Source organism: Pelodiscus sinensis, chromosome 2, assembly GCF_049634645.1.
Source record: "Pelodiscus sinensis isolate JC-2024 chromosome 2, ASM4963464v1, whole genome shotgun sequence".
NCBI classification, from domain to species: Eukaryota; Metazoa; Chordata; order Testudines; family Trionychidae; genus Pelodiscus; species Pelodiscus sinensis.
The window spans coordinates 196,139,770-196,158,344 of record NC_134712.1 but is presented as its reverse complement, the minus strand read 5'-3'; the positions used below and the strand labels follow the sequence as shown (position 1 = coordinate 196,158,344).

General features: G+C 39.1%; 1 protein-coding gene across 4 annotated transcripts in view; it reads left to right on the top strand.

The window, feature by feature from the left end:
- TAX1BP1 (Tax1 binding protein 1) overlaps positions 1-18,575 on the top strand; it is a 106,529-nt gene that overhangs the window by 64,157 nt on the left and 23,797 nt on the right. For 3 of the 4 annotated variants that reach the window (XM_075922160.1, XM_075922159.1, XM_014578653.3), the window contains exons 8-14: positions 364-549; positions 2,946-3,173; positions 5,750-5,896; positions 8,923-9,016; positions 10,000-10,109; positions 11,622-11,747; positions 13,837-13,908. In XM_075922160.1, the coding sequence (XP_075778275.1) occupies positions 364-549; positions 2,946-3,173; positions 5,750-5,896; positions 8,923-9,016; positions 10,000-10,109; positions 11,622-11,747; positions 13,837-13,908 (963 nt within the window). The remainder of the gene's footprint in view (positions 1-363; positions 550-2,945; positions 3,174-5,749; positions 5,897-8,922; positions 9,017-9,999; positions 10,110-11,621; positions 11,748-13,836; positions 13,909-18,575) is intronic. The other variant, XM_075922161.1, reaches the window with a different exon arrangement.

Here is an 18,575-nt window from a genome sequence, read left to right as displayed (position 1 = left end):
AAGGGATACACTAGTCTGGAATGGTTGAGAGCTTGTGTTAAGTGTTTCAGAATTGTTGTGCTTCCTCTGTTCTTAGAACAAGGCATAGCTTTCTAGTAGTATAGCTAGCATTGGATGGTACAGCTGGAAAATAGCATCCTGAAAGCTTCCAATATAAGGATAGTGACATTATAAAGTGTCTGATTACTATCCCTATGTGCTGGATTGAGAGTCAGGCCTAATATAGGAGGACTTAGAAAACATTTAAATGAACAGGTACAAAGTTACTCTTTGATTTGAGTTACCCAGTATTCTTTATAATGTGACTGATTCCAGTGATTTAATTGGAAAAGATGAGTTTGACATTTCTGAGCATCATTACAGATACACTTGAAGAATACAGAAATAGAAAATACCAAGCTAGTAAAAGAGGTCCATACATTAAAGAATTTGGATGCAAACAAAGAAAACATGATATCTCATTACAAAGAGGAGGTTGGGAAGTTACAGCTATACATAGCTGAAAAAGAAAACCTGAAGAGAGCTTTCTTGCTTTCTTCCTCAAACAAGGTAAGCAGTACTGATATAATTAGCCCAATCTGAAAATACACTTCACAGGCTGAATTATTTTTTAATTTAAGGTTATATATGTTTGGTAAAGTAGCAGGAGTTGAAGGTCACCTCCATGATATATTTCTGAATTTAGGGGGATAGTGGAATTTTCAATAACAGAGAAATAAGAATGTGGGAGAGGATTAAGAACAAAATTAATTCAGTTTTGGCTATGGTAAGTTTGACTTGGAGAAATATCTGCAGAGAGATACCTGAGACAGACTGAAATGAAGGGAGATATGGAAGGATACAGGCATGGAGAGTTGTGTGAGTTGTCAGCCCAGAGATGGTAGTTGTCATATCAGTAGATAAAGAATTCCAGAAAACAAGAGACCCACGGTTTTAGCTCTGTTAGGACTTCATTTTGTAGGTTTGGTGGAGGGAGAGGATCCACAAGAGCGATGTTGAAGGAACGATTAGTATAGTGCATTGACAAGATTTAACAATGGCATGAAAAACAAGGGAGGATAAAAGCGGCAAACAGCTCAAGGGAGGATGAAAGCAGAGAATTGGCTCCAAGACTTTCAGGAAAAATTAACCGTAAGAGCAGTGCATGGATAGTTGGGAATGAAAATACAGAATATTTAGGGTAGTGTTTTACAAGAAAGTCAAATGAACTGGTTTTGTTAGTCTTGTCTTTGAATAAGTCATTAAAGTCTTGAAAGAAGAGAAACTTGCATTGTAGTAATAAGGATTGTGGGAACGGTATTAGTGCAATTGGGAAAAGTTTTGTTAAGAGAAGTAGCAAAAGAGGAAAAAGGAGAACATATTTGCAGTTTAGACTAGATCTAATATTCCTCATTTCGTTTGACTGCTTTTGTAGTTTTGCTGATGAATATAGCAATAAACAGCTACTGTGTTTTACCTCAGAAGCATTTGTTTCCAGAATTGGGTAAAAAAGTATATTTCATTTGTTAAACTTGCTTAGCCCTTATAGCCATTTCTTGGGATCCTTAACATTTTTTTATGTATTGCTAAAACCCACAGATTTGTGGAGATGTAAGTGGCTAATATGACCTTGTACCAAGAGGTGAAAAAGCCATTATTGTGCAGTTCTAGAATTTCTAGTACAATGAAGCCTCCAACTTGGTTGGAGCTTTTGCACATTATTTTATGATGTAATGATGGAATTATCCCCTATTTATTTATATATGAATGAAAAGCTCATACTCATGATGTCAGCTTTCTAAAAATATATTCAAACTAGATATATGGTTAAAAATAGAATTGTCTTCGTAAGATTCTCCTGCTTTTATTTAAAAAAACTGGTTTTGGATACTTCAAATGGTAACCACTATACAATGTTGGCCATCTTGAAGTATGCTCAAGCTACCTTCAATAGCTGCCTCTTGACACCTTTTCAAGCATCCCCCACTTATTATTCCCACACTGGTGCAGTCTACTTAGTGGTACTCTTCTCAGCAACTAAAGATTTTGTCAATGAAACATTTTTGTTCTGTATGTTTTTTTTTTTTTCCCTTAAGTTTTGAATTGCATTTAGTATCCCACTTAGTTTGTAACTTTCAGTGCTAAGGAAAGTTTTGTCCTAACTTGAGAATATCAGGCTAACAGTCTTTGAGTGTAGTTATGGCTAACCCTGAGTACATGAAATACTAACACATATTGGGTACAGCCTAGAACACTGTCAAAGGACATGTGCTTGTCTGTCGGCCTGGAATTTTCATAGCACTATGTGCTGTGACACTGTCTTTGTCCTGCTGCAATCCCATCCTGGCATGCTTCCTATATCAAGGCTTGTGAAGCAAGTCCTTGGAAAATAGTCTGATAGCTATATATTCCCCAGTGCCTGCAGCAAGGGAATCCTTAGCCAGATATGTGACTTTTAGGACCCCTCTTCACCACTCCAGCCTTTCTTTTTCATGGTGTACGGGTCTCTAGCAAGAGAGAGGACGTCATCCAGTGCTTTTATGTAAATCTCCTCTACCATACAAGTGTTTGTGAAATGGTGAGCAGCTGTTTCTGCTTATCAGAACTGCTGTAATGTTAGTAGTGTACAAAATACGTTTTTTAAAGTAGAGTTGTGTTAATTGTTTTAAAATGCAAGCTTGAAATTAAATAAAAACAGTGTGCAAAGTAATAAGTAAAATAGTATTTTACATTTATTTTGAAACAAAGGTTATTCATATTGTATACTTCTGACTTCAATGAGAAATGCTTATACACAATTTTGAGTCTATAAAACAAGGGAAATGTAGGAGGAGCATGTGTATAAGTTAGTTACTTATGTTTAATGTCTTTGCTAGAGCTATTCAGGAAAATTTGCTTTTTATTTGTAATCATGCTAAAACTGTAGGAAGCACTATATTCAAACAGTTTCATTTATTTTCTTTCAGGAGGATGCAGATATTTTAAAGGAACAACTTCGGAAAGCTGAAGATCAGATTCAAGCTAGCAAACAGGAAGCTATCTTACTGTCAAAAGAGCTGAGTGATACAGTAAATGTGCGAGATAGGACAATGGCAGATCTTCATACTACTCGACTAGAAAATGAGAAATTGAAGAAGCAGCTTTCTGATACTGTAGCAGAGCTCAAAAAAGTCACTCTTGTGAAAAATGAACAGGTAAATAAAGGGTTACTTTTTTATTCCAGTTAATTGTTATTCGTAAAACCTATTGTGAGATTTAGTTACAGCAGTTTTCAATTTTGGTAAAGCCATGAAAACTAAATTTGTTTCTGGATAATTTATAAAATGTCTCCACTGACTATATTCCTTGTAATTTAAAGCATGTAAATTGATTATATGGTTTAGTTAGAACATTCCTCAATAGTTTTTATCAGAATATTTAAGATTTTTTTTAGATGTTGTTAAAGACACACAACAATATATCTGGGTTACTTTAAGTTGACTCCTTAACTCTTCTGAATTTCTATGGGTCAGGTTTTTCTAAAATCAGTGCAGATGAGAAGAGTTACTGGATGAGATTCCTCTTTTGCTCAAATTTTTCTTCATATTAGAACAAAAATGTGTCGTTTTCTCAAATGTTTCAGAATTGGATCGAAGTGGATTATTCAAGATTTTTTTAAAAAATAAATAGGAATGCATTAATATGTTTAAAACCTTTATGAATGAGTATATTATAAGTTCAGGTTGTTTAATCCAAAGCTCATTGAAGTAAAATGGAAAAACTTGCATTGACTTCAGTGGGCTTGTGGCTATTGCAAATAAGACTATTGAAATATTGTGCCTGCCTGAAAATTCATGGAACGTGCATCTGTGCTTCCAAAATGTAGCAAAAGTAACTTACTTCATTCTTTCATTTTCAAATATCCCAGCATTTTTTATTAGCAAGGCAGAGTTGAAAAAGTATTTACTACTTTACAATATATATTTGAAACATATTCTCAGAAAAATTGGCCAGAATATCTAGAACAAAAGAACAGCCATACTGGGTTAGACGAAAGGTCCATCTAGCCCAGTATCCTGTCTGCCAACAGTGGTCAATACCTGATGCCACAGAAGGAGGGATCACAATAGGTAATCCTCATGTGATCCCTCCTCTGTCACTCACCTGCAGAGAAACAGGGACTAGGGATACCATTGCTACCCATCCTTGCTAATAGCCATTGATGGACCTAATCTCCATGAATTTATCTAGCTCTTTTTTTGAACCCTGTTAAAGTTCTAGCTTTCACCATATCCTCTGGCAATGAGTTCCACAGGTTGACTCTGAGCTGTGTGAAGAAAAACTTCCTTTTGTTTGTTTTAAACCTGCTGCCTATTAATTTAATTTGGTGATCCCTAGTTCTTATATTGTGGGAATAAGTAAATAACTTATTTACTTTTTCCACGCCAGTCATGATTTTATAGATCTCTATCATATCCCCCGTTGGACTTTTCAGCTTAGAAAAGAAGAGACTAAGTCTTTTTAATTTCTCTTAATTTGGGACCGGTTCCAAACCTCTAATAATTTTTGTTGCCTTTTTTGGAACCTATTCCAATGCCAATATATCTTTTTTTGGGATGAGGCGACCACATCTGTATGCAGTATTCAAGATGTGGGCATACCATGGTTTTATATCAAGGCAATAAAATATTTTCTGTCTTATTCTCTATCCCTTTTAATGACTCCTAACATTCTGCTTGCTTTTTTGACTGCCGCTGCACATTAAGTGGATGATTTCAGAGAGTGATTCACAATGACTCTTGAGTAGTTGTAGCCAAATTAGTCCCTATCATATTGTATTTATAGTTGGGATTATTGTTTTCCAATGTGCATTACTTTACATTTATCAACTTTAAATTTCATTTGCTATTTTGTTGCCCAATCACTTAGTTTGGTGAGATCTTTTTGAAGCTCTTCGCGGTCTGCTTTAGTCTTAACTATCTTGAGCAATCTGATTTGGACCTATCTCTAGTCATTGCACCATTTAAGCAGCAACAGGGAACCAAAGTTTGTCCAAAGCTGAACAGATAGAATTATCCGTGACTAAAACTGACTTATTTTGTTCCTGCAATGATTAGGGACATTTCAGTTAAACATATTGTTTAACCAGTTAGCTGATTAAAGGGAGTGAGTGGGCTAAAACACTCTCTCCCCTGATGCAGATGTCCCAATTGGAGCAGCTCCTCAAGCAGGGTTTGCGCTGGATCAGCCTCTGGGAGTCTGGAGCAGCCTCTTGCCGATGGCAGATGAGGAGCTGCTCCAACCCCACCAGTTAACCTTAACTGGAAAGCCTCCCCATTAAAGGTTAAACTGGTTAAACCTTCATATCCCCACCAGCAATTGCGTATCTCTACACCACTTCTTCTCCAGTCTTGGGCAATATTGTGGAACACAGTTGTGCTCTGCCAATTCTTAGCTGTATTTAGTTCTTTCAGAATCATAGTTGGCAAAAATTGGAACATGCTGTAGAGTTCTCTAACTCCATGTGATGGATGTAAATCAGTTCATAGACCCAGAAAGACAATTGTATGTCTGATTAGTTTTCACTCTTCCATCACCCTATTCTGCTCAGAGTGGATCTCATTGTAGTATCTGTGTTCTTGCAACAAAGAGAAAAAATTATTCCCCATCTCATACCCCCAAAAAGAAAATCTTTGTCTTCAGTATTGCTGCCTGAAAAATGTTCTATAGTATTTGGATGTAAGCAAAAGAGAATATATTTTCTGATATTTATTTCTTTACTTTAAAAAAGGAAATTTCAAACACAGTAGAGCAAGAACTGCGCAGAGAGGTTGAGGATCTGAAGCTTCGTCTGCAGATGGCTGCTGACCATTACAAAGAAAAGTTCAAGGAATGCCAAAGGCTCCAAAAACAAGTGAATAAACTTGTAGATCAGACAGTAAGTACCATTGGAGAAGCCATTAGCTTTCCTTGACTTTTTAATGTTTAATTTGTTGTAGCAAAGAACACCACATTTAAACAAGAATCAGAATAGTATGTGAGCAATCCTCAGTAGAGACAACTTACATGTATGGTGTTTGATGATGAACTAACTGTTGAAACCAAGCATAGGATCAGAGTTTTTGGTATAAGTAGAAAGTTTGAGTTTGTGGGATGTGTGGCAAAGCTTCGGCTGGGCCTCATGGGTTTCGTTATTGTATGCCTTAGCAGCTCGCTGTGACCCTCCATACTTCCTCTTTTTTTTTTCCTAGAGGTCAGGGTCACAGCTTATTGACCCATTTTCATTATTGGCAAAGTCAATGAATTGGGGAGAAGACTCCTTTGTAATCCTGGACCTCCTTTTTCCACAAAGAGACGTTTTAGTGATGGGGGGGTGGGGGGAACCTGGGTCTGCCCTCTACTCCAGGTTCCGGCCCAGGGATCCTAGGCAGTGGCAACTGATTGGGTTTTTTTCTCTAGCCCCAATCCAGCAGCCTTTTCCCTGGGTCACTTCCCTAAAAACTCCTGTAGTACTTTCTCCCTGGTACCTGAATGAATCTTTCTCAGTTCTCAGCAGCACACTTCCTCCTCTCAGTCTGTCCCTCTTCTTTCTCCCTCCCTTAACTTGAGGAAACCTTTTAAAGCAGCCTCCGAGGTCTTAATTGGGTGCAGGTGTCAGATTAGTCTGCTATTTCAGGCAAGTTCTTAAATAGCCTTAGGTGCCTGCCTTGATTATGTGGCAGCAGTCTCTGGTAATTCACTCAGGAAACAAAAAGCCATTCACCCAGCTCCCAATGGGAGCTGCCTATTTCAATAACAAGCAGCCACAAAGCACAGGGGGCTCCAGAGCACATGGTGGCAGCCTATGCAGAGGCAGGGCAGGCAGCAGTGTTCCCTCTAAACTGCAGAGCAGAACAGCTTCACAGGTGATTAATCAGCCCCACCCAGTTATAGACTCCATGCACTGAGCTGAATGACTGGGAGGAGCTGATTAATCACCTGTGAAGCTGTGCTGCCCCTCAGCTTAGACTGAACACTGGCTGGCAGGGAGGCTGATTCAGGAATGGCTGTTGGCTGGTAAGTCTCCTGGCCAGACCCTGTCTCTGGCACCCCATCTTCTCCCTTCACCAACCCTCTGCCTCCCACTCCTGTCCCACATACCCAAATGCCCTGCTTCCCTCCTGCGCCCATATCCCCTCCCAGATCTGGCAGCCCATTCCCCTGCCCCATATTACAGTCCCCTCCTGCCCTAGTTCACAACCCAAACCCCTGCTGTCCCCCAGTTCCCTGTCCTATGTCACAATCCAATCCCTTGCACCTTAGTCCAGTGCCCCCATCACAACTGCCTCTTTTACCCAAACTCCCTCCCTTACCCCAAGGTCCCTTCTGCACCCAACCTCCATCCCAGACCCTGCACCTCCTCTATTAATATCATGGAAGAGTGTGGCCCTCGACCACTTTCCAAATTCTTGGAGTGGCTCCCAATCAAAAATTATTGCCCACCCCTGCCAAAGCCCCATCTCATACTCTGAACCCCTTGGCCCTACCTGCACCACGTGAATTTTGTTGTGTGTCCCAATATGGAGGTGATGTCTCAATATTGGTGCACATAACCTTGATTCCACACTTGCTTGGGAAATTTTAGAAGGAACACTGGTTGTGATGCTGCTACTCTTACTTCTGTACTGTTGCTGGCTGGGCACTGGTTTTAGAGTTGGACGACCAGCCAACAGTGCGTTCCAGCTCCAATGGCAGCATAGAAGTACGTGTGGCATAAGGATGTTAAAAAGCATTTAATTTGGTAACTGCTAATAATCTTAGTGGTTACACACGCTGCGGGCTGTGCAGTATAAAGCTAAGCCTCCCTGGGAGCTGAGCTACCAGCTCCTGCTGGCTCAGCTCCTGGGGAGGATGCTTTGCTGCTATAGTGAAGCCACCTCCCAGGGACTGGCTCTGGCAGCCCTTACCCACCTGGCTCCTGGGGAGGAGGCTTTGCTGTCCTGCTGCAGTGAAGCCATCTCCCCAGGAACTGGCTGAGTTTGAGTTTATCCAATACCATTAACCAATAAGCATTAGCTTCTTAGTTAAACGTTACTTAGTTAAACTCTAGCATCCCTAGTGTGGCAATATTGCAATCCCCTAAAATTAATCTTGTGACTGTCTTTGCCCCTCTTTCCTCAAAGCCCTTTTGGGTCAAGAACCCCAGTTTGAGAAGTGCTGGTCTCCCCTGTGAAATATACATGGTATAGAGTAAACGCAAACACAAGATCAGAGGGAGACCAGTCATGGTCTGTGACTCATTTTCCATGGCTGTGAACTTGGTGGGGCCCCAGTAATGAAGTCTGTTGGCTAATGCCTCTTCCTTCCTGTGTCTTGGGGCTGTGGTGTGTAATATGTGTATCTGACATTAGTCCCCAATTCAAATGTTAGCTCAAATGTAAACAAAAAAAAATAGTAACTGTAGTACCCGAGATCTGCCTTTTATTTATCTAAAGCCTTCCCAATTCATAGTGTAGATTGCAGTTTAAATTGGAATGTTAAATTTAAAACTTAGCCGATCCTCTATAGAGGAGATTTCCTTAATCTATTTTGAAAAATATTTTTATGCAAAAAATTATTATAAAACAAGGCATGATAAAAGTGATCGTATTTCTGGGTTGGTGGCTAATATATAGTGGGGATTGTACAATGAGAATATTTTTTATTTTTATCTCCGCTTGACCCCGTCAGCATTGATGAGTCCATTTCTAGTAGATGTTAAGCAAGAGAAACATTATTTTGCTTTTGTGTTTTTTCCTTTAAACAATAGTGGTTTATAGTGTCCATTTCTTCAAAAAGAAGTATTAAATTATAAAGAGAAGTTAAATTATAACATATGTGTTCTCAGTAGTTGTACAATCATTTAAGCAGTTCCTGGCAATACTTGATTGATGCTTTCTTTGAATAAAGCACCACATTTTATTTTTTTTGTGTGTGTGTGTGAAGAAAAATGCAGGGAATCAACAGAAAGTGACAGATGCTTCAAACATTGAGACAGCTACTGCGGTTGTTACAGATAAAAAGTTGACCTCATCTCCAGGTATCAACAAAGTAAACTTTTTAACGGCATCTATTTGTTGGCCTCAAATAGAATATTTGTGTGTGAAGTAATCTATAAAAGAAGTACTTTGTATATGAACCACTACCTCATGGTGTTTGGAAAAAGACTACAATATCACTCTGAGCGCCTGCTCCTGTAAATACTCATACCCATAAATATCCTCATTGGGTCTGTTCACATGAATGACATTTACAAGCATATTTATGTATTTCTGTTTAGCTAATAAACAGCAATTTAGTAAAAAGAAATCTCCAAAATATGTACTGTAGAATTACATCTCTTTAGTCATGGAAAAGTTAGTGTAATATATTTATTGCAAAATCAGTGCTGATAAAGTGTTCAGTTATCTGCAGGAAAAGACAGAATTATATACACTAATTTATAGACAGTAATGCTTTACTGGAAATACTTGACAAGGTTGTAATTTTCATGGACTATTAAACTTCCCACAAAACTAGCCTTTAAAACATAAAGAAAGGAACATGAAATATGTCATGACACATACTGGAGAGAAAGTAAACACTTGCCATTTTGTGACATTTAGATCATTAAGCATTTTTTTTTTTCAAAAGGGTAAAATATATGCACCAATAATGTTGTGCTCTGAGAATTAAGTTTATAAATTGTTTATATTTCGAAGAGGTGTTCAGCTCTCCAAACATTTTATATGTGCTGTGGAATATTTTCTGTTCTGCATGGGTACCCAAACTTTGCCCAGCTGAAGGCCTTGTTGGCAAGAGCCTGAGACCATTCTCCATCTGCATGAAATGGAGCAAAATACAGCTGTCCTCATTTTAATATGGCTGTGGACCAGCAGAGATTGGGTCATGTGAATATTGTCTCTGGGATGCATATTAGTATGTGACATTGACAACGTTTGAATTGTTGTCCGCCCTTCCTTGCTCCCTTTTGCACTGCATTAGAATAAATGCTCATAAATTTTTTGTTTTCAATTTTTGCAGCTAGCCCTGGTATAGTTTCAGAGTTCACAGTAAAGGAGCAAGCACGTGAAATGAACAAAGAAATTACTGAGAAAACAGAGAAGTATAAGAAATGCAAGCAAATGTTATCAGTAAGTAAAGGGCTGCTTTGAAAAGAAAGTAGCTACAGAGAATAAATCTGAAGAATGCTGAAATACTTGTTCTCAGCTAGTCAACTGTTTATTCCCTTAATGGTCATTTATGTAGCACAGATGTGATCATAATAGAAACTTTATCATAAACAGGTATCCTTAGATTTTTAAGACCTTATTGTGCGGGTGCTGTGGTATTGTTTGCTGCATGTTGAATTACCTGTTATGTTTGGATAAGAGGAATGTTGGTCATTTATAAAGCAAATATTGGAGTGAGAACAGCCTGAAATGATGGAATATAAATCTCCACAAAGAGATTTTTTTAGATACAACTATTTAAATAAAGTGCATTTACCTGTTTCCATTAAGCTTCTCAACCTATCGTTCTTGTTTTCACAAAAATATTATGTTTACCATGGTGACGCACATGCAAGGTAATTGCATTCATTATCTCTTATGGCACAGTTGGCATTTGTGCTGGTTCATTACTTAGTTGTTTGAGTTACACGGGATGCTTTAAAGGAAGGCCGTGTTTTCAGCCTTCTGGAGGAAAGATACTCTGGGTGTTTGCAAAGCTCTCTAGAATGAGGTGTGTTTTTTTTTTTTTGTTTTGTTTTGTTTTTAAATAATTGAAGTGGATGTGAGACACCCTTAAGAAATGACAGCATGTTTTGAAGAGCATCAGTAAGACAACATAAAAAAATTAGAAAAGAGAAGGGGAGAGAAGAATAGCAGCTTGTTTAAGGCTCAAGGAAAATTATATAGGTGGGACTTCGGTGGTCCTGAGCCATGGGGTTTGCTAGATCCGGGGACGTCAAGATTCGCATCTGGCTGTAGTCTCTGAGCCCAACTGGCGCTGCACTCCCTGCTGTCGTCCTGCTGCCTCCAGCCTTCCACTGCACCAGCCCAGTCTGGGGCTGCAACCTCCACCACACCAGCCCCAGCTGTGGCTGGCCTCGCTTCTTCCGGCCTCGCTGCGTGGCTTGGGGGTGTGCTCTCTACTTCTCAGTGACTCTGTCCCAGGCTGTTTGCCCAGCTGCTGGCCTCGCTACCTCCAGGCATTGCCAGGGCTGTGCTCCCCACTACACCAGCTGGGTCTGCTGTCCTGGTCACTGGCCCCACTGCCTCCAGGCCTGGCTGGGACTGCGTTCCCCGCTCGCAGCTCTGATTGGGCTTGTGCTTCCCACCATGCTGCCAGCTCAGCCCAGGCTGCACTTCTGAACCTGGCTAGCCAGGGGTTTCTGGTTCAACAATATCCATGGTCCTGCCCGACCACAGATGTTGCCAGACAAGTGTGTCCTGGATTTTAGAGGTTCAACCTGTATTCAGACTCATTATTTCAAAGCCTTACTACATAGATAGGGGCCTGTAATTAATCTATAGGGAAGCCACTTGGCAGTTGTCTAATTCTGGGAAGCATGGACTTGCATGGTCAGGTGATTTAATAAAATAAATTCCATAAATTTCTAAAATTTTAAGTGATTCATTATGGCTTCTGTTACACTACTTTAGGATGAGAAGATGAAATGCAGCGTTTATGCTGATGAATTGGCCAGATTGGAGCTGAAATGGAAAGAACAAGTGAAAATCAGTGAGAGTGCAAAACTCCAGCTAGCAGCAATGGAGGATCAGTATAAAGTAAGTGTATTGGCTATTTGTTGATGTATTCTTGAAAGAGAGCTCGTTTTACTTTATTTAATATGATTGATTTAGATAGACATTAAAACTATTACTTGAATTTTGTTTGCACTAACTATAAGATGAAAAGTGGTAAGCAGATCTAGTTATAGTAGCAGATCTAGTTATAGTAGCAGGCATGGAATATGTGTTTAAAATGTCATGAAGCTTTTCACTGTTGTATTGGGAGTGCAGTGATGCATTGTCAGTACATCATATCAGTCTTACTAAATTTAAGGAAGATTCAAATTGAATCATTTTTTGAAGTAATTATTGGGTTACCTATGAATTCCCAGCTGATCCCGGGTTCCGGGGAAATGACACGTGGAGCCCGGGATCAGCTGGGGAGTCCCCAGCTGACCACGGGCTCCCCTGCCCCTTTGAAATACGCGGAGGTGGCGTTTCTAAGGGGTAGCTGCCGCACAGCTGATCCCCGACTCCACTGTAGGCGACTGGCCCTGTGAAACGCTGCCTCTGCACGTTTCAAAGGGGCTGGGAGCCTGGGGTCAGCTGAGGAGTCCCCAGCTGATCCCAGGCTCTGTGTAGTGCTGCCCCTTTGAAGTGCTGCAGCGACATTTCAAAGGGGCAGCGCAGCATTAACGTGTTTAAAAAATGTAACGCATTAATCCTGTACTGCATTAATTGCAGGCGTTAATGCATGTCAATTGACAGCCCTAAAAAAGTACAGATTGCATGGTCATGCATTATAATTTCTTGACTTTCACCATCTGAAGGGCTATTACATCTCTATTATATGAAGTATGAGGCCAGATATTTTGGTCTTTACTTACTTTTTTGTTAATTGTTAGTGAAAAATTTTCAGTAATTTCTTAAATTTTTATATATAAGGCTCACCATCTTTCACATGTTTTAAATCACTTCAGAAGATTTCAGTTACTGTAGGGAGGTATGCATTAGCAAAAATATAAATAACTTCAACCAAAAAACCCCCAAACATCTAAATGAACAGGGCTCGACAAATAATGCAGTCCACTTGCTCGTGGCTAGTAGATTGCAACCTGGAAGAGCCGGGTTCGGGCGATCTGCGCATGCGCAGAACGATCTGTGCATGTGCAGATCGCTGGCGAGCGTGGCTCGCCACAGTTCGGCGAGCCCTGTAAATGAACACATGAAAAGGGCTACTCCTGACCATTAGTTACACTTGGGGTTCCAAGAGCATCCCTAAAACATGATTTGGGCTAAATCATGGGCAAATCCTTTTCATAAAAGGTATAAGGGTGCCACCTCTGCTCAACCCTAAGGATAGAATTTTTTGTCCACTAGCATTGTCTTAGGGTACATCTAGATTACATGCCTCTCTGTGCACACCAGCACAGCGCGCGAATCAAGACGGGGATCAATTGACAAGGGAAGCCTTTGTTGACCGCTCCCTTATGCCTCGTGAAACGAGGTTTAGGAGTGGTCGACAAAGGCTTCCTTTGTTGATCGATCCGCGTCTTGACTCGCGCGATGTGCCAAAGATCAGCTAAGCTGGCACAGTGTGGTGGCCATTTTTATTTTAATGAAGCTGGGGATATTTAAATCCCTGCTTCATTGACTATGTCGGGTAGCCTATTTTACATGCCTCTGTTGGCAGAGGCATGTAATCTAGACGTACCCACAGTCTTCGCTAGGCAAAATCCTACATCTTGCTCCCATCCATTTCCAGTCTTGGCCAAGCACTGGAAAAATAGAGATGGGGCAACGTGTAGATCATCAGTGAGATAGGTTGTCCTGATATTAATGGCATAGGAGCCTTTTTAAATTTATTTTCCTCACCCGTTATACTGTCTACACATTGAATAGGAAGAAGCACAAAGTAGAGCATTGTGAAATCACACATTTTATAAGAAATCTTTTAGACAAAAAAAACAAGGGTTTTTCTAACTCCCCAAATGATATTCATGTAAGTTTTTTGAGTAGGAGTACAAGCAGGTCTGAGAAGAACATCATCAAAGTAGTTGGACCTTCATTCATGCAGACGCATACCAGTTGTGAAACCTCATGAGGACCAATATTGACCTTTCACTGCTAACTTGTTTTCGTGTAGGTTCAGCTGGCAGAAAAAGAGAGAGAAATAAAAGAGCTGATATCACAGTTGGAAGTCTTCACCAGTGAAAAGGTACAGTAAGCATCAGTTGTTATGTTTAGTGTACTTCAGTGCTTCGTAGAGTCTAAGGCCAGAAGGAACCATTCTAATCTTCTAGTCCGGGGTGGCCAACCTGCGGCTCATGAGCCGCATGCAGCTCTTCCTCCTCCCCTTAAAGTGTGGCTTGTGAAGCCACTCCTGTGCCCCTAGAAACGGTCCCGGCCCCTGGCTCCCGGTACTCTCCGGGGCAGGGGAGCCGTCTGGTGCGGTGATTCAAAATGGTGTCGCCAAGATGGCGGCAGCTACCGGGAGCCTGATGTGTCCAAAAAGCCTTGCCTTTTAAAGGAGCAGTGTCTCCTTTTTTTTTCCCCTTCAACAAAAATTGCTCAAAAAAAATTCTGGTGCAGCTCTTCACATTTTTTTTCTGCCACTGTTTCGGTTCTCTTAATTTAATGGGTTGGCCACCCCTGTTCTAGTCTGACCTCCTGTAATAACGCAGACCATTGAACTTCCCCAAAACAATTCCTAGATCATATCTTCTAGAGAGAAATTCAGTTTTAATTTAAAATGTCAGTGGTGAAGTATCAACCGTGACCCTTTGAAAATTATTCCAGTGGTTAATTTCCATCACTGTAAAAAACCAACTCTTATTTCCAGTGTGAATCTGTCTGTCTTCATCTTCTAATTTTTGGATCATTTTATACCATTCTCCACTAGATTGCAGAGATAATTACTAAATATTTGTTCCCCCTATAAATAATTATAGACTGGAATCAGTTCACTTCATAATCTTCTCTCTGTTAAACTAAGGAGATTGAGTTATTTGAATCTTTTTCTGTAAGGTACTTTTTCTAATCTTCACATGGCTCCTTTCTAAACTCTCTCCAGTTTATTAGCGATCCTTGAATTGTGGGTACCAGAATTAGACCTAGTATCTGAACAGTGGACTTACAAGTGCCAAATGGAGGTAAAATAACCTCTCTACTGTTACTCAAGATTTCTCTGGTTATGCCTGCCAGGATTGCCTTAGTTCTTTTAGCCACAGCATCTCATCTGCAGCTCATGTTCAGGTGATTATGCGCCAGAACCACAACCCCTAAGTCTTTTTCAGAGCCACTTCATCCCAGGGGGATAGAATCCCCTATTCTGAAAATATAGCCTACATTCTTTGTTCTTAGTAATGTACATTTAGTAGCCTTAACACACACATTTTGCTTGCCTTCATCCAGTTTACCAGCTGATCCAGATTGCTCTGAATGAGTTGCCTGTCCTCTGCTAATTTTTGTCATCTGCAGACTATCAATAATGAGTTTTGTTTTCACAATTTTGACTAGCATAGCACCAAGAACTGGTCTCTGCAGCATTCCTCTGGAAACACAGCTACTTACATTTTGATCTGTCAGTTAATCAGTTTTTAATACATTTAGTGAATGCCATATAAATTTTATATTCTCGGTTTAGTCAAAATGTTGTAGAAAAGGCTCAGTTTGTTGCATCAACACCGTTGTTTGTATTGACCAAACTTGTCATCTCCTCAAAAAAAAAAATCAGTTAGTTTGAATCATGGTGTATTTTACCCGTCCTAAACCCATGTTTATTTGCATTAATTACATTACCCTCCTTTAATTCTTTGAGTCCCAGGTCAGCTGTTTTATTATCTTGCCTGAGATTGAGCCTAGGATGACAAGCTTATAATTGTCTGGAGTTATCCTGTTTGGAAGGAGGATAATGTTGTGCTAAACTTCTGGAACTTCAAGATTAGTTGGAAAATGAATATTGCTGCTTTAGCAAGTTCCTCAGCCAGTTCTTTTCAAACTCTTGGCTGCAGACTGTCTGGACTTGCTGATCTAGAAACACCTGACTTTAGTACATCTAACATCCTCCAGAGATACTAGCAGGAATGAAAGATTGGTATCACCATGTGGTGAGATTATATCATCTGGTTTTTTCCCCTCAAATACTGAACAGAAATTATTGCAATATTTTTGGCCTTTTTTGCATTTTTATTAACCACTACCATTTTTATCTAGTAATAGCCTAATACTAGTGTCAGGATTTTTTTTATTCTTTGTATAGTTAGAAAACTCTCTATTGTCGTTAACCTTTCTGACCAGAGGTTTTTCCTTGTGTTCCTTTGTGTCCCTTAATCAGATTTTTCCAGTTCTTAACTTCTGATTTGTATTTATTATCAGCTTCCCCTTTCTTCCATTTGTTATATGTATATTTTTATATCTGCCTTCATTTCCTCTGTAAATCAAATTTAATTTTTGTCCACCAGCACAGCCTTTTTCCTCAGTTTCGGATATGCAGTAAGATGTTCTTGAACGACTCCCAATTATCTTTCAGATTTTTCTGATTTAATTTCTTCGTCCCAGCCGATTTTGCTTATAGCTGTTGTCAGCTTTGTGAAATTAGACTGATTAAAGCATTAAGTACTAGTCTGGAATTTATTCTATTTTCAAATTATAAATGTGATCAGGGCATAATAACTTGTACTTATGGTGCTATTAATTTGTAGTGAGGCTGTCAATTACATGTATTTAACTCAAAACAAATTTAACGCATCTGTGGGAGGCAGCAAGGGTGGGGGGCCAGGTGGCTCCAAGGGATCTGATGCTTGTGGAGAGTTGGCTTAAAAGCCAACTCCTCATGGCCACTGGCTCCTGCCTGCCTCTCCCTCCCCCCCCCATTGCTGCCTCAGTGCTACACGCACTAGACCTGGAGAGCTACTTGCCCCCATGTGTAACTGTTGAATTTTTCAACAGTTACTCAATTACTTAAATGTATGTTAACATCCCTAGTTAACTGTGATTAAAACTATTCTTAATCGCAGCTGTTTTTAATACTGTGATTAATAGTGATTAGGTTTTTTATCATTTGACAGCCCTAATTTTTAGTTCTGTGATCCGTTCCTCTTCATCTGTTATGCCAAGTGCTAATAAAGGATTTACTCGTGTTGGCTGAAACAGTTGGGAATAATGGTCTTGGTAGTATATCTGATTCAAACAAGAGGAGGAGTTATTTTGAACTAAGGTCCTGGTATAGACCAGGCCTTATTGTGATATGGTGCTCTGTAGCATACACCCACCTACTACCCCGTCTTGTGTGCTTTAACTGCGAGGACTTAAAAAAAAAACCACACACACCTTTATTCCTGGTTATCAATGACTTGGAAACAGGTAATGCCTGTTGACAGAGTGGCTCCTCTTTCTGCCTGCTTGATCCTTCCCAAAACCAGTGGTTATATAACCTATTTGAAATTCCATCCTGGGAATCATCCCAGTAGGATTCAGCAGTACCAACCAGATCATATTTATGTTGATGGAATTGTTCATTTTTCCCCCCTTTTATTTGTTACTCATGTTATTCATATTGGTGTATAGGCAATTCAAGACTTTTTTTCTCTTCATATCCTTCCATTGTTTTTTTTCTCAACATCTCGGTTTTTTTCAGAGGGCACCTATTTTCTGTTTGTACTGTCCCCTTTTGTTTAACTCCCTTCTGACTACTCTAGTCAGCCTTGGTTAATTTGTTTTAAAGAGGTACAGTGGGATCGATATATAAAGAAGTCCACTCATAAAATTTACCGTATAAAGGTAAATTTTAAAATGCATTAAAAAAATTAACTGATTTGCAAATAAAAAAAATTATTTGTTTTCTATTAAAAAAAAAATGAGAAAAGAGAACCTCAAAACAGACACATAGTGAAACATCAAAACTTCTAACTTGATATTTGGAAATATTATGTTTAGAAACGTGTTTATTGTTCAATAATAGAATTCCAGAATATTTAATCATAGGCTGCATTTAATGTAGTGAAATTTGTAAGGCTGTTTTGGTTAGCATTAACTGTCATCCATACATTTTTAACTGATTTTTGTTTTTGTTTAGAAATTGGGGTAATTGTCAGTTTAAATCTGCCATCTCAGAATAATCATGCATATTCAGATATGACTGGATAAAGTTACTTCCACTGTTGTTCCATAGGAATTGTTTCTGTTGTAACTAGACACAAACATTCACTACCAATGTTGCTTATTCCCACAAGCAGCCAGCAAGAGAACAGATTGTCAGATGCTACCGTATGACCTTGATTATAATCTCTTCAGAGTTGTAGTTTATGTAAAAGGACATTTATATACTTTCTAATGCCATTCCAGATTTTTAAATAAGTGTTTGAAAATGAACTGCCACTTTCCACAGCTGACTTTCTAATCAAACTCAGTACCTGTATCATTAAAACTAAAGATATCCATGCTAAAATATTAGATGATGTTCTAATACTAAAAGTATTTTCAGTGTTTTGCATGGTTATTATTATTAGGTGTTCTTATTCTACTACCCATTACAGTGTCCTAAGCATAATATAATAATTTTGCAAGGCATTGCTAGAAGGGAGAGTAATCTTTATTAAAAATATATAGGTACATTCATACCATGTTATATGAATGAACCAAGATGGAAGAGAGAATGTTCATGAGGCACTCAGCATAGCTGTTGTATTTCATTAACAGTAACTTCAGGTAATTTCGGTATAGATCAAACAATGTAAAAAATGAGAATATTTAACTTATATTTTTCTCAAAAGCAAACCAAAAAGGTGGTTGATACTGTTTTTCATACAAAGGAATAGCCAAATAAATTGATGGTTTTCTTTTTTTAAATACGTCTGTACCATATTTCTTTAATCCATAGAAAAG